Source organism: Labeo rohita, chromosome 7 (genome assembly GCF_022985175.1).
Source record: "Labeo rohita strain BAU-BD-2019 chromosome 7, IGBB_LRoh.1.0, whole genome shotgun sequence".
Taxonomy (NCBI): Eukaryota; Metazoa; Chordata; class Actinopteri; order Cypriniformes; family Cyprinidae; genus Labeo; species Labeo rohita.
Genome location: NC_066875.1, coordinates 24225463 through 24251516, shown reverse-complemented (window position 1 = coordinate 24251516; position 26054 = coordinate 24225463). Strand labels below are relative to the sequence as shown.

The 26054-nt window shown below is 37.9% G+C and overlaps 2 protein-coding genes and 1 long non-coding RNA gene across 5 annotated transcripts in view; 1 reads left to right on the top strand and 2 right to left on the bottom strand.

Annotated features, from left to right (window-relative positions):
- The window catches only part of LOC127168219 (uncharacterized), a 38475-nt gene extending 21230 nt beyond the window's left edge, over positions 1 to 17245 (top strand). The window contains exon 4 of one of the 2 annotated variants that reach the window (XR_007828084.1): positions 16017 to 17245. This is a non-coding gene — a long non-coding RNA (uncharacterized LOC127168219). Of the gene's footprint in view, positions 1 to 10378; positions 11755 to 16016 lie in introns of those variants that run through there. The other variant, XR_007828085.1, reaches the window with a different exon arrangement.
- Positions 1243 to 6082, bottom strand: en2a (engrailed homeobox 2a). 2 transcript variants are annotated; one of them, XM_051114826.1, is made up of 2 exons: positions 5123 to 6082; positions 1243 to 3375 (listed from the first exon to the last, which is right to left on the bottom strand). In XM_051114826.1, the coding sequence occupies exons 1-2, from the start codon at positions 5601 to 5603 to the stop codon at positions 3059 to 3061; spliced, it is 798 nt and encodes a 265-aa protein (XP_050970783.1). In that variant the 5' UTR covers positions 5604 to 6082; the 3' UTR covers positions 1243 to 3058. The 2 variants fall into 2 exon arrangements, with proteins under 2 accessions (XP_050970783.1, XP_050970784.1); XM_051114827.1 differs by having other exon boundaries at positions 5126 to 6075.
- Positions 17246 to 18946: 1701 nt separating the features above from the next.
- On the bottom strand, positions 18947 to 24970 carry insig1 (insulin induced gene 1). Its single transcript, XM_051114857.1, has 6 exons — positions 24642 to 24970; positions 24164 to 24503; positions 23447 to 23571; positions 22739 to 22905; positions 22398 to 22497; positions 18947 to 20665 (listed from the first exon to the last, which is right to left on the bottom strand). Exons 2-6 carry the CDS (start codon positions 24495 to 24497, stop codon positions 20636 to 20638), a joined length of 756 nt encoding a protein of 251 aa, XP_050970814.1. The 5' UTR covers positions 24498 to 24503; positions 24642 to 24970; the 3' UTR covers positions 18947 to 20635.
- Positions 24971 to 26054: the final 1084 nt, after the last annotated feature.

Here is a 26054-nt window from a genome sequence, read left to right as displayed (position 1 = left end):
GTTAAAGCCAGTCTTTAAAAAAGCTGACCAGTGATCTGTGTATTTTCTCTGGTGATTGAAGGTTATGGTTGTGACCTTTAATGATCAGTATAATTTTTTATGAGATTCTGAACTAATGAGATTTTTTTTTAATTGTTATTGAACATTTGAGTGAAATATCAGCGTCCGGTTTAAAATGAACACCGCAAAATTAACTACAAAAAAAGAATTGCGTGGCGATTCTTTTAAATTATACTAACAATGGGTGTTAATTAATGCGTTTGTTAAAAGCAGCGGTTGTTCCTATGATGTATTAACAGGAGTTAATAAAGGTTTTTGTTTTTTTTTTCTAAAAAGCTGTAGGCCTATTCATTATCCAAAATCATTGATTCTGTTCCAGGTCTAAATAAAACTAATCCATGTAGTCTAATTTGCATGTTGATATCTATGTAATGGGAACTTTTTGTTTAGAAATATCTTTTTTAATTTTTTGTTGTCAGCAAAAAAATCTGTACACAAATTCCCCCGAACATATAGTCTGAGTCCCCGTCTTCCCGAACGTCCCGTTCGTCAGATCGGTCCTGCAGATGTTCTTAATTTGTTCATAGATTCTGTATTTTTATAACTATAGCCTAACAATAAAATGAGCATATTTTATTATGGATACGCATGACTGGGCTACTGAGATTTCTGAGATTTACAGAGATTTTTTTTTTTCTTGTGTCAGCATTTCTGTGAGTGTGAAGCAAACAGGCAAATATTAGATTTACAGTGTTTGTAAATTTGCAATCGTGATTTCAAAGGCTAGATATGGAATGAAGTCAATTGTAAACTTTCAAGCGCTTCTGTGGCAATGACTCTGTTTCTGTCGTCCCAGTCATAGTGCATGGGGCAGGGTAAAGTGTTACAACAAAAATTCGCTGATGCAGAGATTTAGTTCCGATACAAAGATTTCAGAAAGTTAAACAAATGAAGATAAAAAACACCCAATGGGCTGTGTGTTTGTGGGTTTTTATTGTATAGGCGTTATAAATATCTGCAATGCTTCTCAGATGCCTTACTGGTGGTGCATTAGCGACTCACTCCTGATTTGGTAAAGCTTTGTGTGCCAATGCTGTGACGTCATGTCCGCTGGGCTCAGCTCCCATTTGATGAGAGTATGGCACGTTCTTTTCAACCAAAGAGCAAGATAAGGCTGAAGCGCGAGATAGTTATTAAATCTAACAGGAGAAGCAAATAAATAAGCTATGGAGACATTGAGAATTATTATTCTTATTGTTTATTTAATTCTTATCAAGATTTCAGGAGGCAGTTAATTACACAATTAATACGTACGTGATACAAATTATTTACACATATAACAAACATTACCTGTAAACACAAAATAAAAATAGCATTGTATTATCTCATTTTTTTTTTTTCATTTCAGCTTTCAACATAGCTTTTATAGATAGATCTTCGCTGATGAGTAAATTCAGTAGGTCGTATATCAGATAGAAGGCCATATTCATAGATATGCTCATATGCAATTGAACTAATACTGTTTCTCTGATTCGGCACAGTTCTGTGTTATTAAGTTCGCACTTGAACTTGTAAGGCAAAGTGTGTTAAGTTTGGTGGCTATATAGTCACACACTATTTTCAGGTATAAAACAAAAAGATTGAAAAAGTAAAAATTCCACAATTTGGTATATGGATACAGTCTGCAACTTAAATCTCGATCATACCTTTTTAACTTTTCTAAACACGCGTGAATATGCCCTAATATGACAATTTGCAGCTTTCATGCAAAGGCCCCAACATCGCTTCATTCACATAAAGAAGTTATTGCAATATAAATAAGCAATTTAAACACCTTAGAAATCTACTCTCACATAAAAAGCAACACCGGTCATTGGATAAAGTTTTTTTTTTTCCTTAATATAATCTATATAAATACATAACAAATATGAAGTCAACATTAAAACAGTATTTTAACATCTGTCATACAGTAAACAGCTGGTTTGCTTATTTTTTTTATTCGGTAGTTGTGTGTTTATATATAGCTGTATATTTATATATTTGTTTCTATTTCTGTGTGATGTGTTGTGGCGCTTACCCTGGCTTTTGTCAAGAGTGCGCATAAGCGAAATCATTGTCAGTGCTACACGTTTATAGGCAGCATTATAATGATTAAAACATACTTTGCTACAAAAGATGATTATATTGCTCTTTTATAAAAACTATGTATGCGATTTAAGACGCTGCGGTACATTTGTTTATTTATTTAGCGCACCTAGTTGAAATGTTTTGCCCAGGCTATGAAGGTTAATCCATTGTTATTTCGTATATGTTAGGCTATTTCACATGGTACTTCAACCAGATAACCTACAATGTAATGCACTGTTGTTAACGACGTTCTTGCGCGTTTTTTTTTTTTTTTCTCGATTTTTTTCCCCCAATTCACTCATTAGAAATTAACCAGGCTAAGACTGTGAATTTATTTACAATAAAAAGAACAGTGTTTTTTTTTTTCTTCTTTTTTGTTTAAAAAATCCTGCTGAGATCCGACGATTGCTGCGTCCATTTTTATATCAAACATCAAATCAAATAGGATACGACAAACGTGGAAATAAAACAACTCTAATGCATTTCATAGTACTCACAGTTGCCTGGATGCAGCAGAAAAGACTCTTTGGACTTAAGCAAGGTTTTCGCATTTTTTTTTTCCACATAACTAATAAATGTATATAAACGCCCGTTGTGTTAATAGTGGAAAACGCTTGGTTCTAGTGACAGCATGACAAAGAAGAACGATAAAAACACTTGTTTCTTAAGAGAGCCACTCTGCCCAAGTGCAAAAGACGGCACCTATATAGCCTATTTTTTGAAATAATTTGACCATTATTTCATAAGAGAATTGTATTCAATAAATGTATTTTTGACATAATTCGATATAGCCTCTATTTAACGTCAGTAATGCTGGTATATTTATTAACTGGCCCTTTATTCTTTTGAATTATTGCATTGTAAATATAACCTTGCGCCCCCCACCCCTCCACCCCACCCATCACGTCCACCCCTCCCCACTTTCTCCTTCTCAGTCACTGTCTGATTTGTCTTCCTTCGACGTGGTGCTGTGGTTGTACAGTCCCTGCGCCATCAGGTGCAATGCCAGAGTGTTCTTGGTGCCGCTGGCTTTTTTGATTTTGGCCCGCTTATTCTGAAACCAGATTTTGATCTGGGATTCATTGAGTCCCAGTTCCTGCGCCAGACTCTGTCGTCGCTGCTCGGTCAGGTAGCGGTTGGTCTGGAACTCGGCCTTGAGTCTCTGAAGCTGCTCCGCCGTGAAGGCCGTGCGTGGTCGTTTGTCCTCTTTACTTGCGTTTTTCTTCTTTGGTTTACGAGATCTAGGACCTGCGAGCGTGGACGAAATAACATGTCGTTTTAAGAACGAAGCACAAACTGTACAACAGGCCTAATATAATCTGCATTTATGTTCATGCAGGGTCTTGAAGAGAAGGGGGCTGTAAACATGTTCAACGCAGAGTTATAATTTATGAATCTGTTTTACGTAGGCTTCATTTATTTATTTATTTACCCATTTATTTATTTATTTTGCGTCACATTTGGGTGTGAGCAGTATGGATTCTCTCTCTCTCTCTATCTCCCTCTCTCTCTCTCTACGTGTGTATGTCGCTCAGTGGAGGCTACATTAATAGGTAATGCGGGAAACCTCAGAGATGAAGCAGAATATTAATGAGGGATTCGCGCCTTGCTCCACATCGGACATTTCTTGTTTAAAAAGACTTTTTAGGGATCGAAATGGTATGAGTATGGTTATATGGCGATCTTACGTGAAATTAACCCATTCGAGATCATAATTGTATAAGGCTAGTGTCAGTCGAGAGCAGTCCGAGAAAAATACAAAATTTGCTTTACGACGGCTAAAACGCTCCGACTGCAGTTGAATAATAATTTCATGAATATTTGGGTATGTACAAAATGAACGTGCTATTAACACGAGAAGACGTTGACTTTTAAGTACATTTTAACGCGAAAATCAATATGCGCGAGAAGACAATATTTTAGTAAATAGGCTGATTAATTTCTTTGAACGAAAATAAAATGCTAGAGTACGAATCATAGTATAACATACGCTCTCTCGTGTCTAAAAGGTGGGTTATCAACCAGCATTCTGCTCTTTAGTTTAAGCTGTAACTGAGAGGTGAGAAATTTTGTCAGTAGTGCTTCACCGTATTTCTAAATATTTTAAATGTAAAAAAAAAATCGACGAACTAGGCTAAATGACAATTCTTGCTCGAGTTTACGCTGAACTGACAATCAGTACGCACATATTTCGTCCTTCTGTTTTGAAATATTACAAATACAATTTTAGTTAAATGTTCAAGTTACGAAACATACTTTACTGCACACAAGCACTCATAAGCAACTGCTTACTCAGAATGTAGTAGATGCGAGGCCTGCTCCATTGTCAAAAATATGCTAATGAAATATCAACAAAGACGAAAGGCTCACAGGGAAAAACGTCTCATGTACAGCCTTTCAACGTTAAAATTGCTTTTCTGTGATATTTTGATTACTACTTTATAAAAAGCACATCCATTCCGACACATTCTGTTTCTTAATCTCTTCGTTAAAACGACAACAAAAATAGGTAGACTACATTATCATTCCCAATCCACAAGCAAACGGTATGGAATTGAAACGAAAGACGATTTAAATATATTAAGAATAACTCTGAAACAATGGAGTAAGTTTGGTCGTATTGACGTAAATTGTGTTAAAACTACTTTTGTGCTTTTCTGCACGTTTTGATTGACGATCGTAAGCATGCATCGTTTACTTTTAGATAACATGAAATCCCATCGTAAGTTTTCCAGTATAGCTACATGTTTAGAAATACAAAAGATGTGAGACTGTAATTAACCCGGTGTGTTTAGTAAAAATTATTTATGTTTTCAAGAATTTGGCGGTTTGTATTTCAGTGTATTGGGTTTGTTTTAAAATTGCAATGGCCCTCCAAATTTGGGATATGCGTGAGTAGAATCGAAATGTAGTGCAGATTAGAACTTTTAGTACTCTGCATACATTGAACAGATTTTCTTGACGCAGGGTGTAAAGAAAATAAAGGGAGACGTACTACCTGACGACGGCCTGTCCGAGTATCGGGTGCAGTAAACCCAAGCGGGCCACAGCATAGGCTGGTTAGGTTGTCCATTTGAATTGGTCTGTGAACTATCCGATTCTGAACCCAGGCACTGATCCACATTCTCCCCGCGGGTCTTCAGGGGCTCTTCGCTCTCTATCTCTGCCTTCTTTCCTCCGCTGCTATGTGTTGTGGACGTTCCCTCTGCTGGTACAGTACTTCCCACCTGTCCCGTGCTAGGACCCGTAGGGTTGTGATTCTCTCGCGCGGCGAGATTGCCCTCATCGCGCGTGATGCTCGCTTCCTTCTTACGGCCAAAGTCCGGTCGCAGGATGTTGTCGATGAAGAAGTTTGTGATTCGGTGCGGGAGCTGCAGGTTCCCTGGAGCTTGCAGAAGGGGTCGTATGGCACTGTTGGACTCGTCCGCCGCTCCTCGCTGTTCCGCGTCTCTTGCGCTCTGCTCATTCTCATCCATGCTGAGACACACTTTCCACTTTCCGTCCTTAACCCTTTATCGTTCTCCCGCACTCAGGCAGTCGCACCCCACTCCACGGGCGACTCCGTCCACTTTGTTCACTTTAGGAAAATTTTAAAACTGAGCGAGAAAATCTGTCAGTGAGGTTTAGCGACAATAAAAAGCCTTTGCGCACCGTGGTCACAAAGGAAAAACATAGTTACGCCTTCCAATCACGGAATGTTCTCTGTTTAAGGTTGATGAACCGTAACTTGCCAGTTTGCTGCTATTTGTTTTCTGCGCAATGCAACTGTCGGGACGTCAGTGGCTACTCTGAGGACAGAGAAGTGGGGCTCCTAACTGCTCCTGAAATACTTTCACTCCGGATTTTTGTTCTTATTTTTAATACGAGCCCCCAGTGACGTTACACTCCGGTATCCTAGACACGTGCCTTTGACCAATAGAATAGTCAAGAGCTAGTCACATGGCCCTGATTCGAGAGTAACAGACAACACTCATCCTTGCACTTTTAAAGACACAGTGCTTCACCAAAATACAAATTCAGGCAGTGCCAAAAACGCAGCCTGCATACTGAACACGGTCTTCACGTTTTAATCATAGAGGTTTACTCGTAGCAGAAATATGTTTTCTGTGCAGATTATTTCTATCATGTAACCGGATTTGGTCGTCAACTCACTCTCCGAATTCACTCACGAAACTACAGATTTTAAAATCCGATTTTTTTTCCTTAAAATTGTTGTACTGTTGATACTATTGAGTTCTATTAAGTTTTCATACAAAGTCAGTTGTTTTATTGCATTATTTATATCGCAGTTTTGATCAACTGGAAAAACGCATAATGTAAAATAGGATGCGTCAAGCCCAAACGAGTGGAGGCAACACCGTTCCGCAATGGTGTGCTTGGTGTTTCCAAGTCATAATAACAATTTTCTTGATGTATGATGACATTTTACTGAAGAGCACTAGGAGAAATTCAAGTTTCTCAATATTCAGAGCAACGGTATTCAATTTTACATGATTAACAGCGATAAAGATTTTCGGCATTCCTACTACAGAATCATGAGTACGCACTATTCAGGCTATACGCACTATACACTGCACACTAACCAGAAAAAGTAAACGAAAACGGATACAAGCCGAAAGTTCTTTATCTGTCCACGCGAGCAGTCCATATTCTAACAGTAATGATGATTGCATCCTTATGGCTCTTTAAACATAACCTGGTATTTCAAAAAAAATATCGAACTGCCTATAGTCGCGCCAAAAATGAAGTTGTAGAACTTCTCTTTCACTTGATAAGCTTTAACCAGAGCATAGGCACTCTGGCAACGTTTGGATCCTTGTATCCTTGCAGATACGGCTGCTGTCTAGCGCGCTCCAGGTACTGCGGAGCAGCAAATCCATGCATCGCGCACATCGTTGTGATTCGGAGTCATTTCATTTTTTGTCCTCAATCAGGCAACCGAGAGTCGGTATGTCTATGAATAGTGCCTAAGGAGCCTAAGCATTGACTGTGACCTTTACATCACATCGAAATCAACACTATCAACGACCCTAGTGCCCTTAATATAACGTTTGTAGAGACATCACCCCGTTGGAGCTGCCAGTATAGATGGTTAGCTTCTCTCAATGAAAGTGCAGTAGCTATAGCTTTTCTAACTGAAGAGGTTTCTCAAGAGGCCTTCTGTGATTGCAGTTCCCATTATAAACTTTCTGTGGCGAGCCAAGAGCGTGCAGTCTCTTTTCAAATTGGTGGATATTATCTAACCACTTTATTTTAATGCCACTAATAAGACATGATTTTTTCCTTGTATTTTCATGATTTTAATACACCTTTTAATGACACAATATTATTATTATTATTATTTTTTTTTTATTTACAGTCCGAATATATATATATTTGATTTTCATTGTGGGTAATGTTGTTTTACTGTGAGCATGATTTATGTCTGTTGTTGGGGGGAATAAACTGTGGGCCAAAAATATTATTTAGGCATGTTTTATATTGGCTACATTCATACTGATGGCCTATTGTTGTATGATGGAGATCCCCCGACAACAACCATGGGAATAGTCCATTGCGGTATAATAGCCACTGGCCTGTTATACAGCCTTTCTCAAGAGTGGAAAGGACACGGCTCTAATCTAAGGGTCTTCAAGGATGCTTTGGCTTTAATGACAAGAGGGCATTCTTTTACAACGATTTTTAATCACCCGCAAGATATTCATTGTAGACTCCATGCGCGGAATGGGTGAAAGACAATAGAGCGGTTGACAGATCGCAAGCGCCGTGGTCTGCCCTCTACCACTGTCTCTCTTTTGCTGAAACGCTCGCCCTGGCATAAGCGCGAATTGCATTTTACGCAATTATTTGTTTCTTGCGCGTAGAATAAATTCATTATCAGACAACAGTTAGGCTGCATCATCCCAGCATTAATAGGGTTGTAAGAGCCAGAGCTTAGGTTATTTAAAATAAAACCGCAATGCATTAGATCATTGATGTTCTATAAATGAGGCATCCCTGTCTCCTCATTTACCCTCTACTTCTGCTGCTTCATCCTCTACTGTATGTATCCTGTGATGTCACTAACCAATATGAGGCGTCCCCTCCCATAACAAACCGCCAAGAGACTGTTATACAGCACAAAAAAAACCCAATCAATCATTAGTAATATCTTTCTAAAGTGCATCTATTTAAGGGTAAATCTTGAATATTTAACTTTTTATGCTGTATTACATTACAAAATATGATGGATTACACTATTATGTGATACCTTTTCAGGCAGTTCTCTCTCTCAGGCAATTACACATTATAGCGGCTCTTATAAGACATTAAAGCTTTAAGGTAGCCGTAACTGTGCATAAGATTAAGGCCATACGTTGATGTTTTTATTTGCCTTGATATGACATCAGTCTTTCCGTCTTTTGTGTTGTCTGTGACGTGTCAACCGTGCACACAGGAACGTTCACGTGCGTGTCCTGTCTATATGTTGATTTTTTTTAAAAAAATTTAAAGAAAGTTTAACTCACCCTGGGGGACATTTCATTTACTTGTCATTTACTCAATTACCTTATTCATCAAAGATTTTGATGAGCTTTGTAGTTCACTGCGTTGTTATGCCCAAAGACAAAACAATGAGGTCTGGTTGACAATTCTATATACCTCTTCCTGAGCACTTTAAGGAAATTAAATATTTCTATATTCTATATTTATATATATATTTCTAAATAATTCTATTCGCTTTCCACCCAAGAAACGTCTACAAGTGAAGCAACAAAGAAAATATTGGCACCGGGTATAGGACGTCAATTAAATATAACGTTTAGTCTTGTTTATAAACCGATTCTAGCTACCATTTTTGTTGACTGTGGTTAGACAATAACTTTGGCTCTTAGGTAATCCAAGATATTTTTTTGTGTTTACATTGTGTAAAGTAAGCTTTAGTGATATGTTAGAAAGAGGCTATACTCTGCTAAAAGTTTCGTTCATGTTTTCATCTTTAGATATTGATTTATGCATAGACGGAGTGCGATAATGTTTCTCTGTTTTACTTGACAGACAAAATAACGTACAAAGCAAAATGAATTAATCTACATTGGGTAAACGTAACAATTCTATTAATATTATTTTCAAATATTCTTTTAGTTATGCAACAGGAATAGTCTATGCAGCATTTTCCTGTTTGTAAGGAGGACACTGCAAACACTGATCACACTTGGAAGGCAAAAGTGTTTTCCAACCAACACCCGTCAATTAAGGAAGTCAGTGCCAGCGAGGGCGTAGGTAATTTGATTAAAAATGTATAAATTTACAGCTAATATTCACGCATGAATGTTTAAACACAGGCATAGATTCAGAAGAAATACAGATATAAGCAAACCCCTTAAAATGCATTTTTCGGTTTTTGTTAAAATATTCCAACAGATACACATCCTTACTCTTTTTTTTTCCCTCTCTCTTTTTCTTTTTTTTTTTTTTCCCTCAATTTTCACAGGAAAATGCGTCTGCTCTGGAAAAGACCGATGACCTCAGTGTTTACTATATTAATAGGACTCCCTATAGGCCTATCAATATACATATATATCAATGGATAGAGTCAGCGTATAGGGCAGAGTTTTATTTTGAATCAATGAGTTGTACCAGTTTAGGTTGGAAGTGCCTAGTGTTTGACCCTCGGTGTGTTGTCTTTGGGCTCTCTTGTGCTCTAACACACAGTATATGCCACTGGCTCAGTCACTACAATAGGTGCTGACGCGCTGACTCGATTTGTGAATGGACGCGCTGGTGTGTGTGTATGTGTATGTGTGTGCGAGCCTTGGTGATCATAGAGCTTGCAGCCTGATATAAAGGATAACACACCCCCCTCAACTCTCTCACTCTCTCACTGTCTTGCTCTCAAAGACCCGCAAACACTCATACTAACGCGGTCAGTCAAAGCACGCCTGCGATATGAGTCCTGACACCATGCAGGGCAGGATCCAGCCCAGCCAACCACAACTCTTGGATCTGCAATGACACGATGACAGTTATTTTCGATGTTACACTCAAATATCTTTTTTCTTCCCAAAGATTTGTAAAGCTGTTTAATTGTTACGATTGGAATATTGTTTAAGTCGCGTACTCGTACCTGACATACGCGACTTAAGTGAAATTATTTTAGCAATACTGTCAGTAATCCACTGGCCAATATTTGGTCCAGTACAAAAAAGTGAAACCAATACCTCTGTGGGTACTGGTCTAAATGCATGACTGATGCTTCTTGTTTTAAATCCAGATTCCTCCATCAAAGCCAGGACACTGTCGGGGTCCGGATCCTAGCAGAGTGGACACTTTGAAAACGCCGGGAGGATAGAGTTGATAGGTTTTAATGCCTTTAATTCTAAAGCGTCTGATCGTTCTGGCGTAAATAAGTCTCCTTTCAGTCGACGCAGTCTCGCTGTCCCTGACCCACCGTGCATGTGGCGTCCTCCACAAACCTAATTAAGGCTCTTTAGATGGGATCAAGTTAATTGAATGCTGCTCCCATCTTGAGACCCTTTTTGGAGAAAATGGCTTCATTGACAGTCAAAGCTTTAGCCTTGTATCTCTCTCCAGTCATCCCACCTTGAAGATTTCAGTAAATCGGAGAGACAAAACGGTTTTGCCTGCTTGACTAGACCTTTTCCCCCAACTAACGTTAAAAATCATTGATGATGCTTAAAATATTTTTAGACGTGTAATGTCAGATGGCTTTTCAAATGCAAGAAAGTGTCACAGGTGCATTTTCACTTTCACAAATACCAAGCATTTTCTCTCCGTGAAAACTCGCATTTAGAGTGCCTCTCAGACATGTCAGCCCACATTATATTTCATTAACATCACGGATCAAACGCATTTTCTCAGACTGGTTTGTGCCCAGTTGTCAGTAACTTTTACAAAAGCGAAAAAAAAAATCTTGTCTACACTGTTATGAATTGTTAGAAATATTTCTTTATGTTTGATCTGGAATAAGTTGTATTTACATTAATTAATTCACTTTTGGGGGGTTCAAATGAAAAATTGGAATGATTGAAAACATTTTTACAAAAAAGTTGTAAAAAATATTTTATATGAAAACAAGTGTGCGTAATTTTATGCATTATGCTATCTGTATTGTATTTGTGAATGAAGGCTACAGCCATGCATAAACTTCTTTCACTTTGTTCCAAATTGTTCATTTCATGTCATTTACATGTTGTTCATTTGTTGTAGTCTGTGTTAGGGACAGATGTTACTCAAATGTTCATTTTGTTTTATGGGCGGTTTGTTCTTACCTTATTTTACTAAAACGAAGTTAGCACGTTTCTACTGAATATTCTACTATAGTAATATGATTTTTAAGTGATTTATTTAGAAAAGGTACGAGATTTTTTTTTCTATTAATGACTTCAAAATTGTTGATTCTTCAAAATAAATGTCATTAAATTTTATTGCGTATGTCATGTTTTAAACATTACTAAAGGGTCTGTTTCTTTAAACTAACAAAACACGCTTAGTCTTTAATTCAGAATTTCTGTTTAGGTAATGTCAATTTATACGAACTTAACGTTGTAGCATGAGACCAGAATTCGTTAATAATACCTAGTACCATTTCATGTTATCATTTCCAGTTAATCTAATAATTAATAAGCTATATATGCAGTTTTAAGAAACTATTCTCCGTTTTAAGAATAATTCTTAAAATTATTTTAAGACTTATTCTTCATTTTTTATATTTATATTTTTTTATATACTTTTTTATAAGTTTTAGCATGTTAGTAAGGCTAGTTTGTCTTATAATACATTGAATCAAGTTAAAAATAAAGTTAAAAGGTCCCTCAAAATTTGAAGAATAAGCGTTGATTGATTGGGAGATGATTCACCCGCTTTTCTAAATAATTTCCAGAGCACAGTGCTATATATTTAGTTCTGTTTAAAAAGCAAAAGAAATTAAATTATTTCTCAAATATAGCGGCTTTGTTTGTTTTTCATATGCACTGTTAATGTTGGTCCCTCTCTGAATATGAATAAATGTAAATGTATATGCACCCTTCAAGCGCTGGGACATCTTACTTACTAAAACACCACGTGGTGACTATACACTTAAGTAGTGTTAAGTTTTTACATCCCTATTGAAAAAAAAAAAATAGAGGGAGCCTTAAAATGGGTATACCTACAGAAAACAATAAGAAACGATAAATTACATTAGACATCGCCTGGTCCGCATGCTATTGGTTACCTATACCGATGTCTGAACACCCAGGGTGGGTCACAGGGCGTTATCCTGGTTTCTTCGCGGGAGTTTAGATGCTTTAAATTCCACTGGCACCTGTTTCACGTGCTTCTGATTGTTTACGACCCTCGCGACAAGTGTGGCGCGTGACATGTGCACAATAATCACTTGACTCTAAACACTTTTCTCACTTCCACCTCACTGTGCACTTGTTGCTTAATTCACTTTAGCGTCACTTATTATTGTAAATTAATTAGCATGTAAATACATAATAAGCAAGTTACACCTAGCCCAGTCTGTCAATTCACCGTGCACACAACAGCAAAAGGTCATAAGTTGGCGAATTCATATGTAACGAAGCAAGTATAAAAGAAAAAAGGGGGCTGGTTAAGAAACACTTGATTTGATAGGTTACAGTTTGACATGAGTCGAAATTTAACAGTGCCATTTGTATCAAAGTTTCGTTGTTGCTTTTTTCTTTCTGGAAATGGGGTTGGATAATCTCCGTGTGTGGCATCACTAATCATATCTTCAGGTTCAGCATGAAAGCATGTATATATAGAGAAGAGGCTGATTCCATGTGTCCCGTGCCCCACCTTTAACCTAACCCCTAAGATATTTATTTTGACCACAGCTGAGATGAGAGGGCTTCCTGAAACGAGGCCTTTTACCAGTTGCCAATCATGGTAAGGCATGGACCTGATATGCGGCCAAAGGTCCCAGTCTGTTTCTTGCGATTTTTAAAGTTTTAAATACAGAATAAATTTCTACCTCAGATATTTTCACAGTGGCTAGGGTATTTTTCTTTTACCCCAGTGTCCCTTCCAGTGCCCCTCTGAGAAAGTTGGAGTCCTCTTTTGTGCGTCTGTACTCGACCGGAACCTGCTCCGTCCACAGCTGCTCTCCTGCTTTGTGATGGGGAATGCGTTATTTCACCATCTTTCACACACTAATCTATTTATCTCCACTTCCCTGTTTTTGCACTTCGTATTCTTCATTCAATTTTAAAATATTCCGGTACATAAGCTGCCTATGCCTTTATGCTTTGACTGCACAAATTTGACATCACTTGTCAAAAAAGAATTCAAAGGAGAAATCTCTGCACAGTGTTTTGAAGAAAATGGAATCGTTTTCGTCATCAAGTCTAAATTCGACTTGTGATAAACGTAAATTGAATAAAGATTACTGAACTAACAGATGAAAGACAATGTGTGAATAAACGTGACTGTCTCCCGATAAACGTTTAATAACGCACTAGAGGGCGGACGCAAGTTACGCTCCCAATGGGTTAGAAATAAAGGTTGTGATCGTTGTTTGACTATTGTGTCCAGTCTAGACTGCCCGTTTCTCCTTCCTTCTACTGCTCGTATTAAGGTGACGATGGGTGACTGAACATAATGATTATTTAGGCTTACTAAATAATTAGCTAAGGGCTGGTTATTTGTATAAAGATACTCTTGGATGAGTTAAGAACAGGGTTGAAAAAAAAATTAAAAGAAAATAATAATTGGTGCATTGTTTAGGCTTTTTTAAAATAATTGAGATTAAGTAGCTTATTATTTGTGAATTAAAACACTAGACATTGTCTTTATTGCCTAAAAGTTAATTTTAGGTTTTACAGTTTTGATGTACCAAGGGAATAACAGTATTTTTAAAATACACTGCTTTTTAAAATAATCTATTTTACAAAATGTATTCATTTTCTGTTCAAAATGCTGCTTTTGTTGATAACTTTTTTTTTTTTTTTTTTTTTTTTTTTTATAATCAAAAGTGGAGTGTGAACTGTTAACAGCTCATGCTGATGAAGTTAAAATCCTATTTTTCTGTCTGTCTCAGGCTATACAAGTATTTGAGAGGCCGGGATGGGGCAAAGGAGTTCTTAGACATATTGAAAGGGGGCCCTACAAAATATTTACATCATATAACTAAATATAAAAACTCTGGTATTGAATTACATTCTTTATCTAAAAATGACATGGCAGAATGCCATAAAAAGCCCACTGACCTCAAGGTGAATGCTTTTCTTTTACATGATTTTTTTTTTCATGAAAAATACAAACTGTAAAATTGAAAATAAAAGCACAATTTTAATTGAAAAACAAACTGTATTACTTTGGTCCTACATGTAAGGAAATTGCAATAAGTTTATTTCTTTCATATTTCTTTCTACAGGTTGAGTAACATCACATGCTGATTTCTGAAAAGATATTGGAAATGTACAGTATGGAATCTGTTCCCTATCATTTATTTAAATAACAGTAGATACATCTGTTTAAACAATTATTTAAACCTTGCCTATTTACTTGTTTATCCATTGCATTTTTAACATTGCCATTTAGAAATATAGGAAAAAACTCCCTGAAGAACAGGGGTTTGCAGCACAGGCCTACTATTAGAGTGTGTCTTCATGTGCTTGATTAGGTTGTAATAGTGGCAGGCCTAACGGCAGTCAGCAGACAGTTAATCCCAGACCGTAATGCCATGTGTATTTCATTTGCACTGTAAAGGATTTGTGCGGATCAGACGCTTCATGTGTCACCACCTGATATTTACTTTTCTGCAGCCATCGCAGAACTGTGAAATTCATTCCACTGCACACAAGAGGGAAGTATGTTTGATTTTCATTTGTACAATGCCAGAAGAATATCAGTTGTAATCTTCATTATATGGCATGTTGATATAAAGTGCCCTGGTAATAAATGACCTAACCTCTAATTCGTCCTCACTCATTCCCTTCATACACCTGAATTTTTTAAACACATTTGGCATTAGTTAGACTAGGATGTGAATCCTAAATGAGATATATAAATATATATTACATATATTTATATATATACATATTTCCTGAAGGGAAAGGGGGTTATGCTGTTATAATGACAGCTACACCCTTGTTGATTATTGTTATAATTGAATCCTGTGACCTTGACCCTCCTTACCCAAAAGCACTTAGCCACCACCTTTACTATAAGAGTCCTTGTCTTGTGATCGACCATGGAATTCATAAACCAATTAGAACAAGCGGGGCTGAATCAGACTGACTGAGGCGAATGGAAGTCCTGGTCAGTTGTGAGGGGTGAGACATGTTTAAATGCCAGACTGGCATTTGAATGGCATCGCGGGCAATTTGGACTGAAATGGTGCTCTGTTTTTTTTTTTTTTTTTTTTTTTTTTTTGCATCCTCCTGTAACACCGTCGCTGGTCTGTGTCCCATTAGGTCTAATTCTTCAATTCATTATCTTGCTACCCTCAAAGATTGAGTGAGACGGTGATGAGACAATGAGCGAGAGATACCGAATGAGAGAACGGAGAGAGATTGCCATTGTGGCTTAACATGCACACGTCAATCCCTAGAATCAGTGACAGTGTTGACTGAGGCAGAAATTATTTCACAGCCTGGCGGTCCAATTTAAGATAATTTTGTTAGTTGAAAAAGGTGCTGGTTAATTTTGCCTCTGTGTTTTTGTCCAATTGTGCATGTTCCTATATGGCTGCATTGTATCTTTTCAGGTACGACACCTTTAAGAGAGCTTGTGTACTCTGTCTGATCTATATTTTCTTAGTGTCTCAGTCTCTTTTGTCATTAACATATTCTATCTTCTCTCTCTCTCTCTCTCTTTTTCGTAAACCCCCACTCCCCTTCATCTCTCCTCCACTTCCCTGTCCTCTTGTACTCCTGTGCTAGTTCAGTCAGAAGCCAAAGAAATGTCAGGGGTGAGTTCAATAAGTCTGGGTAATTGCGATTCTGTCTTCTCGTCCGTTCGACTGAATCATCTTCCATTAGAGGAGCGGTGGGGGGGCCCTTACCCAGGGCCAAAGAGCAATCTAAATCCTCAACGCCTGTTAAAGCCTCTGCAAGTCATCTCCATACAAACACGTGGAAAATCCACCAACACGCACAAACATTTATTTTGTTGTTCTTTATCTTTTCAAAAGATAAAGCTTGTACCTTTCTTTTGCCCTACAGAATGGTTGATTGTAAACTTTCATTGAAAAGAACTTTCACAGTTTTTAGGAACAGACTTCCCAAGCAACCTGAGGTTAAGTGTCATGTTCAAGGGCAAAATAATGTATGCTACAAACATGTATTTTTATTGTATTGCCCTGACCAAAGTTAAAATCTAAGCACTTTCACCACCGTGCTAAGTGCAATTCCGATGCAACTTCACACATTCTTTATGCTTTTGTTTTTTATTCAACAAGTGTTGCTGATTTTTGTGTTTTTGTGTAACTAACAAAAATGCTGAAATGTACTTTAAACATTGCTAAAAGCTTTTCTCTTATTTTGGTGTTATTTTGGTTCTCACTTGTCCAGAATCACTTTTGAACATCTGGCTTTTGTAGTAGATATGAAGAGACATCTTTTACACACAATGACATGCTTGTCACTGTTGAAGTTTGACTAGGAACAGGCAGTGTTCATGCCACCAGGAGGGGCCCCTCTTTAATGTAATGCAGTACTGTTGAAAAATGTGCAATACTGCCATCTCCTGATTGGAACCAGAACTGAATTGGAACCAATTTTATGAAAGCGTTTCTCGAAGGGACAAAATGTGTCAATTTACGCCATATGTAATACATTTAATTATGTGCAAGTCATACTGCAATATTTTTTCTTCACTTTTCTTGGTATATGAATTTGACCAAGCAACCACAGTCACATCTGGTACCTCTCTCCAAACACACATAGACCATTTGTAATGGATTATGTTTTGTTTCGATCTACTCTTTATATTGGATAATGTCTGACTGCATCTTAAGTATTTTTATATGCTAGAGGGAATAAGTGTTTAAAAAGATAGAAAAGATGGTATGCATTTCTTCCTAAATTAGCCTTATCTTGTCAGTCGATGTATGATTACACTTGTATATGTATATTATGCTGGTTATTTGATTAAATAACTGCATTTTTATTGCAAAAAGAAAATTGGAAACCCCTGTCATTGTTGTTTGCTTCACCTTTAAAACGGCGCCATTCATTTTTTGTAGCTTTTCTGTTTGTAATATTGTGCAAAGTGGTACCATATTATTTAATTTCTTTTATCAAATTTTAATAATTTGGCTAGCTTTAGCCCAATTTTTTTTTTACATCTTTATTTTCCAAGTTAAATAATTAGTTGTGTATGAAAAGAATTGGCACTTTTAGAATCAGTGGTATCTTGTCCAAAAACAAATATGACGTCATACATCGATTTGTGTTAATGTTCCAAACAACCTAGAAATGAAGTTAGAGACAACACCACAAAAAACATACCATAAACATCAAAAGAGAGTTCCATATCCTTTGTCCCGTATCTGTTTCCCGTCCTCAGAAGTAACAAATACAATTCGGGGCAATGGCGTCATTCTCCACCCATTGTAATCTAAATCCTTCCAAACCGGTGCCGTTCGTTAGGCCTAGTGCTCGATTTGTAAATGGGAAATAGTCCACAAACCGGAACTGGGCATCAAAAACCGCAGTGTAAATGCGGCCTTAGATTATAGGGAGGTTTCCATCTCATTGCAACCACCTTCCTGGGCAGCTGTTGAACCAGCTGAAATGAAAGGTTGGAAAACAGTTCTGAAGATTCTTGTCTTTCCCTGCTCCAGCAAACAACAGTAGCTATACTTTTGTGCTTATGTATAAAAAAATTCTAAACATAGTAGTTAACTTTGGTTCCATTTATAAGCATACTCATAACAGCAAGCAGCACCACTGAGTCAAATCATTACTGTCAAATACAAAAACACCAAGCTATATACAACAGCTTAGACAAATTAACATTAATCAAGCACCCAGTGCTAAACAACTCTAAAAGAGGCACACAATGTATACTTTGCCATGAAGAGGCATTAGTGTGTTCTGTGGCACATCAGGATTCTTCCCTTAAACATTTCTTTAACATGCACCCGGACAGCTCATGTTTGCCTTTGAAGGAAAGATGTTATAGGCTGAACAGTAACAGGGAATATGTATGGGGGTTTTGTGTATGAATATATATTATGAAAATATAAATTGTAGGATGGGTAAAAGGTTATCAAGTACGTGCTTTCACATACATTTACATGTATGGTCAATCCTAATTGCTGATATAAATAGCTGAGGGGGTAGGATAAGTCATCTCAGATGACTCCTTCCTCATAGGTCCAAACTGAGGAGAAGAGAATCAGGTCAGAGAGACGAGAGAAGGATTTATTTGGAAAAAACTTGTTGATCAGCTTAATGACTGATGTCACAAATTAAGATCAGCTTGCTTTTTGTATTTACTTGTGTACACACTAAATGTGTGACTGGAAACAATATATTCTATTGTACAACGATACATAACATGCTGGTATTGATAGTAATTAGATTGGCCAAAAACTACAAGAATGTAATGTTTCACATACACTCAGAAATGAAGATATATATAAATAAAAACAAAATGTTTTACTTAACATTTAATATCACAAACTTTCTGCCTGTTGGTTGGTTCCAACCTGCCTAAATAATTTAAACCAGGTAACAATAACAATATGAAGTATTGTATGAAGTATGAAGTAAAATTATACCATTTTTCTTATTAATGAATAAAACATATGCATTTTTTATGATTAGCCCACAAATCTCAAGAGTGAATGAATAACTCAAAAGGCCATTGTACAACACACAATTTTATTGAATTTCATTCATTGAACCTAAAACAGTATAAATGAAGTGGTAAAAACACACATGCACACACACTCCTAGAAACACATTATTGCATTTCTCACTCTCCTCTAAATAAAGCTTTCATTCAGTTTTACATCTCTCGTTCCCTGAAGCAGAGAGGTTCAAAAAGAGCCTGTTACTCCTGAGAGCAACATTTTGTCACGGTTTTAAAACATTCCCTCATGTTCTTCTTCAAACATTCCCAAAATACAACACACAGCATTTTCTTAAAATGATTTCCCCAACTTACTACTGCTAGTAAAGACACGGAACAACATGGTGTTTTTTTTTTTTCCCCCCAGAACAGTGGAAATGGTCATTGGTATAATTTGCAAGATTATCTTGTGTGTGACTTCTTTTAAAAATGAGTCTGCTGTCATATTACACCTTCACATATATGTATAAACATTGTGTTTATTGCTGGTATGTTGCTATACTGCATATGAGTCGTCTGGGGTAACTTAACATTATAAAAAGTAATAAATATGAAAGAATAGCAGGCTCAAAGAAACTGATTGCACTTCATTTGCTAAGACCCCCAAACCTACCTACACACTAGCCTAGTGAGTCCTCTTATGTTAGATACAGAAGCAGCTACAGGTGATAAGCAATACACAATGAATAAAGTACAAAGTAAAAGAAAAATTACTGTACTGGAGAAGAAGTGACAAAAGCACTTAATTGTATAATACAAAGGCAATCACAGATTGCAAACCTTCGAGGCCGCAGTACAAATGTCTTCTGGACGTTTAGCTATCCTAAGTTCTCATCCTTTTGATTTAGAAACCTTTAAATGGACTTCATTACACCATTTCTGTGAGTTTACATTAATACAAATAGGAGCATCCTTGATGTTTTAACTCATGTTTGATTCTTATTTCAAGAATTCTGGAAAACTAATGTTCCTAGTTTTACTTTTGGTCTGCGTTAGCAACAAAGTACGGTAAAAACACAATCAATTCAGTCAATATATTATGCTAACCAGTCGGCACAAATGTGATTGGCAAATCAAACCTCTCTGGTACTCAAAATAACACTCAAGGTGGTCAGTCGGTATGAGAGACTCGCAGCACTGCGAGCATTTTTTCCCCAAAATCAAACTACAACAAATTCTATACAGACAGTACACAGACCTCTTTGGATAGTTTAGGTATTTTGCACAGTCTTAATTTTTTTTCCCTTTGTTTTCTCTTTCGGTTCTCCAGGGCAAAGTTTGTTTCCTGGCCTTATCCACCGGACCAGCACACACACTCATTTGTATACACAGTTTCACCACTTTTCACCTTGAGTGAAACTGAGACTAGCTATGAATTTGTACAGTCCAATAGTGGCACTCCAGCAACCTGGTAATAAGGAGACTTACTTTACCAGTAACACTACTACAAGGAGCTGTAACAACGACAACGCTGATGGTAGTAATGAATGCCGGGGAATTCTTTTGGCTCTTCTTGGCACACCGGGCCAATTCAGACCAACCTGCTCTTTGTTTTCTTGTATCATTATAAAGAGGAGCAAAATTAAGAGCAGAAGTTACGCTTGGACAGAAACCAGGAACACCCATTATAGAGTCTCAGTTTGAAGGCCCTCTTTTTTTGGCACTTTTCGAAGCTCACTTCATGACCTCTGACACCCACTTAGTCATTATGAGGCTTCTCAGTTGAGCCCTGTGGAGAAACAGACAGTCTGTTAGTACAGAAAACGCAGTGTTTGCACATCTAGCATAACCAAAAAATGGAAACAGCTTGATTTGCATTCACCCCCTAATTACCATAAAATAAAAGAACAGGCATAAACTGTACCTCTGTGGAAAAAAACTAAAATAAATTAATATGCAGCAACTGACTAAGTATTAAGTATTGGAAGTCAAAGCACTTGGCTTACTTTCTAACTACCTAAATATGTTCCAGCACCACAAAATTGGTTTTGAATCTGTTAAAGACTCATATTATATATATATATATATATATATATATATATATATATATGCACAAGTTATGCAAGGCTTGCGTGGATGTGGCACCCTGTAAAATATGATTGCCCTTCATAGGCCAACACCGTCTCACATGCCTCAGCTGGCCAGTCTCCAAAAAGAGCAATCTCTAAGAGAACATTTAATCCTCCAAAGCCAAACAGTGTCTAGTGCAAACGGTTTAAATGGTAATCATAATACCATCTTTGCCATTGCTTGAATAGTATTAGTACTATTAGATGTGGAATTTTAATTCTGGAGTTATATTTAGAAGATACAGCCATCTGAAGACTCTGTTTAGTATATTCAGATCTAGTTTCAGAGTCCATTGCATCTCTTAACTAGCCGCTTCATGAAGAAAGTTAAGAAAAATCCTAGCAGAGCGCTAATCCCAGTTGGTCAAGCGGAATCAGTCGGTGCCAACTTGAAAACAAAAAACACCCTGGAACAACATGTAGAATGCACCACTTGGATCCAGTAAAGCACTTTGTTTACCATCTCTCTGACCATTAGCATGAAAAACAAGGAGCGTAATCTGCTTTCACGCCCTTATTGAGAAAGAATGAGGTTATGTCAGCAAGACAAAGAGGCACAGCTGACTGAGAAGGCTTGGAGGGGATGGCACAAACATGCCTCAGACTACAATCAGCAGCTAATTGAGATGTTCAGGCATGACGCTTCAGCCCAGAAGCAAGATAGTGAGGATGTCAACACAGCACTGGTAACTGTTAACAAACTCCTCACTATAAAGGAATGCACTTGATAAAAAAGCAATTTTTTTACACGTGTATAGTCAAATGTATAACGCATAAAGTACAGTCTAGATTTTCCACAAAATCATCTATATTTTCAAACATCTAATCGTCTACCACTTTTCATCCAACTTGATCCTGAAAGAAATCCAATATGGATGAACTCATCAGATACAAAAATCAAAGTTAAATTTGTCATTGTGTTGCCTTTTCTTAATGTTAAAAGCTTTAACACCAACTGAAACCCAACCAAGTCTATGAAATACATCTCATATATCTCAAATGTTTACAAAACTAATCCTGTCTGAATAGTGCTTAAAGTTGTGTGTTCAGTTCTACACACTCAAACTGTGTAGTGATCTAGCTTCAAGTTTGATTTGTTTCCTAAAACATTTAGGCTGTTTACAAGAAGAGCTAAACATTTATACTGAGTCCTGTGAATAGCTGATGAACCATTCCAGGATATTCAGTTTCACTTTTGCTTCTGTATATGTGCCCCATTTAAGTTTCATTTGTGAACACAAAAGTGCCATCTGGCCTAGTGCAGAGCACTCAAGGAAACTAAAGACAATACATGAGTAATCTAACAGAGGTGCTGTTCGTCAGTGATTTTATGGAATATGAAAGACGGGAAAAGGGTTTGGTGAGCAAAAAACAAAGGGGAACGTTTCTTACCATAGCTAGCTGTCGGCCGATGTTTCCTACTGTCACTCCACCAGAAAAGAATATACAAGGCAGCCATGAACGTACGTACAAGAAGTCTGGAGACGTATACCTGAGAAACATTAAAAGAAATGTACTGAAAAAACAATAATAATCAATAACAACTGTTCATTTTAAGCTATGAGGGGAAAAATGACACATTAAGGCATTTACAAAAATCTCCTATTTAATGACTGAACATGTAATATAAATACAGAAGTGAGTCTATGACTCAGCTTGTCACTTGGTAATTGATGATGCATCACAAACTTTTTTTGACTGCAGTGTCTCAATATGCGTGAATCATAACTTACTGGTAAATGCCATTGTAGACAAGCAGCTGAGCAATGAGAGTGGCTAGAAAAGCAGTGGTCAGCCCTAGACCAAAGCCACTCCTGGAACGGTCAAATGTCCACCAGAGGCCCAGAGACAGGGCAGCCAGAGTTAATGAAAGCTGCACATTATTGGCAAAGTCCAGTTTCTGTGAGGTACTTTGACTTAAGGGAAATACAAGTTTAGTTTAAGTCTAGTAAAAGTATGTTTCTGACTAAAAGCTGGAATACGCTACATGACTTTAGCCCATATTTTTGCCCTGAAATGCAGTTTGGAGGAGTCAGTGGTAGTTGGCGAAAGAGTTCAATTCTGAGCAGTCAGATTGGCACAGACTCAGACTCTCTTTATCCCTCTTTTTTTTTGTACAAATGTTAGAATATGTTGTTTCCATCTATCAAGCATCTCCTAGCAATGATGTGCATTTTGTACATTAGTTTGAGTTTAAAACAACATGAAAGTCTGGCACTGTGTGCTCCTCAGTTGTTTAGTACCTAATGCCTATTTTTTTTTTTCAGTGACCATTTACAAAGTTAGCAAGGACATAATGCCTCATGTTTTTTTTTAAATCTATTCAGAAAGGTTGTGCGGTGTATTCCAGCTTTAAAACAACACAGATATCAAAACTGTTCAAAGTTTTAATATCAAGTCCACAATGGCTACAGTTTCATGAGCGGAATTGGTAAGGATACAGCACTGGCGTGATTGATGCCCACAAAAACAGCAATGCAGCGCATCACACTTGCCCACTCCCGCTTAAACTTGTGTGGTTCTCCAAGATGGTGATCCAAGCAGGGGTACAAGAGACCAACCACAGCTGAGGAGAGAGAAAACAAAAGTGTTTTAAACAACACAAACTCTTCAAAAAGTGAGCAAAAAGTCCCATCTGATATCTGAATCTAATTTGTATTATTTGTTTGACTACATTTCGTAACAAAAAAAATAAGTGCACGTTCACAAAAAGCCATTTTCTATCGAAAAAGATGTATACTGGTATGTGTGCAATATGAGGACTGCGAGGAATGCAGGGGGAGGAGTTGTGTGTGACCGAATTATTTATTAATTTCTGCTGCACACGACTTCCGTGTTTCTCTTTCAGCTAAGTGGCATGTTCGGCGTACCAGCCAATGGCGTGCCTCCCTCGCAGCTCACCCGTTGTGAGCGCAGCCAATCAAAGAGCAGCACCCCAAAGAATGACCCCAAATGCCCGGCTGTTTCCAGGGCAGTACTAACCGATAGTGACAGAGCCCAATGTCAACAAAATCACCAGTATGAGGACTCTTACGTAGTGTAAATACGATAACAAAAGGCCCACACCAACCGGAAAGTTTTTGTCCTATCGACACACACACACACACACACACAATAAAAAAAAACAATGTATCCGAGCCCAACCGTTACTGACTTACCAGCAGCAGTGCCACAGCAGAGGGGAATCCACCAGGCCGAGGAAAAAAGCGTGTCCAGCACTTCCTCTGGAAACAATGTGACATTTCTCTGGATCTGGAGTAAGTTTAACACCAAGGCGAGAACTACTCCGACGATAAACAATACAAGCCCCCGTCGAATTAAATTAGCGGACTGGAGGCTGTGCACAGAGCCGTACGCATGGCTCAGCACTGAGGTTATGATGGACATCATTTCACCCGTTTTACAAACAATCCAGCTGGCGCTTGACAGGTCCTTCGTCTGTACACTGGATGAACAGGAGCAGCTCCAACAGTGTTCCTCTAGTCTTGGCATTTGGCACTGTGAGAAACGAAAATGTTCAAAGAAACGTTATAATAATACTTCAAACCAAGCTATTACGCTACAAATACTTTTAGCCCAGCAACGCAAACTGTTCTTACTGAGTTGTCAGTGTAAGTACAGGCTATGAAAACCCACCTTGATCCTTAGGCAGTGTTCTCCACTAAACCGCAGCGCGTCTGTGCTTTTTCAAACCTCTTTTACAAAACGCTAAGCTAACAAAAGATGCTTTCGGATGTGTTGTTCGGTCACATCATCTCTTCGCGAAACGCTGCTGTCTCTTTCATTCCACAGTACAATACTGCCACACGCGCGCTTCCTCTGCAGAAAACAAGCGCGGTCATGTCTGGTGAGTCGCACTGGCCAATCAGAGCGCGGCGGGCCATATGACGCGAACGCACACCACCTCCCTCTCACGGACACGCGTTGTTGATGTTCACTGCCGTCAGCTGTTCGTTCGCTTGGGTGTGTGTGTGGACTGACGTGATGACAAAGAGTCATGCAAAGTTTTAAACTTCTGGGTAAGGTTTAATGACCTTGCTTGGCCAAATCCCTTGCTGAGAACAATACCGCACTGATTAGAGATTTGCTTGTTGTTTCATTTTAAGTCACCTGTTTGCACTAGAACAAAACTGCCTGTTGGGGAAATGAAGTTGTAATCTTCTGTAGCGGACCGACAAGATAGCATTATGTAAATGTGAACACTATTTTGTTTGTGAATGAACAGGCCCTGTGAGCTTGTGAGTTAATACGGATTTGTTCGTTTTCGTATACGTGATGGCGTGCAGTACGTGTGATGCATGTGTTGGACGGTGTCCATGGGACTGAAAGGAGGGAATCAGGTCATGATGATCGGTGGGCTGTTCCCCCATGGTAAATAAGCCTGTTTACTGATAGTACATTTATTGATTTAGAACAGAACAGAGTTCAAACTCTTACCTCAGTGGAACCACTACTCACCAGACAGATGGGTCAGATGTTTGGCCTTTGTCAGGAACGACTGTCAACAACTACATACTAAACATGGCTTACTGTTCATGTGAGGACATGTGATTGCAAAAGTTGGTATAGATATGCTTGTACAAAAACAACATGTACGTAACTAATGTGCTGTAAGCATTTCAGTTGCGTCTGCCAGTATGTCTGACTGTCCTTCACCCAAAAATATTTTTCGAATGCTGTAATGGCAGGGTCTGAAGATCCATTCATTGAGCCCAATTAACCGCAAGATCCCATTTAATTTATTTGTGCGGCGCTTTTCACAATACATATCGTTCCAAAGCAGCTTTACAGAGAGTAGTGCCAAAGGCGACAGCAGCAGTTGAAAGTAGATGAGGAAGAAACCTTGGGAGGAACAGAGAGTAGACAGGGGAAGCCTTTCTCTTTGGGCTGGCTCATATTTAAACATATTTTTGACAGACAAACATATAATCATAGATCCATTTGTAATGCTTAGGAGTAGAAAATAAACAATTATATTGTTGAGCCGAGAGATTAACTGAAATCCATTGTGAACGAAGTTAGCATTATCTGGGTGAAAGTAGCAAAACT

What these genes read in the sequence shown, in the direction of transcription:
- en2a (XM_051114826.1), bottom strand. Translation starts at nt 5,603, where the DNA reads ATGGATGAGAATGAGCAGAGCGCAAGAGACGCGGAACAGCGAGGAGCG. An exon ending in GGACAGGCCGTCGTCAGGTA is followed by an intron (nt 3,376 to 5,122) that starts GTACGTCTCCCT and finishes CCACGCTCGCAG; the next exon opens with GTCCTAGATCTCGTAAACCA.
- insig1 (XM_051114857.1), bottom strand. Translation starts at nt 24,497, where the DNA reads ATGCCAAGACTAGAGGAACACTGTTGGAGCTGCTCCTGTTCATCCAGT. An exon ending in CTGCTGTGGCACTGCTGCTG is followed by an intron (nt 23,572 to 24,163) that starts GTAAGTCAGTAA and finishes CTCTCTCCTCAG; the next exon opens with CTGTGGTTGGTCTCTTGTAC. An exon ending in GTCTACAATGGCATTTACCA is followed by an intron (nt 22,498 to 22,738) that starts GTAAGTTATGAT and finishes AATGTTTCTCAG; the next exon opens with GTATACGTCTCCAGACTTCT.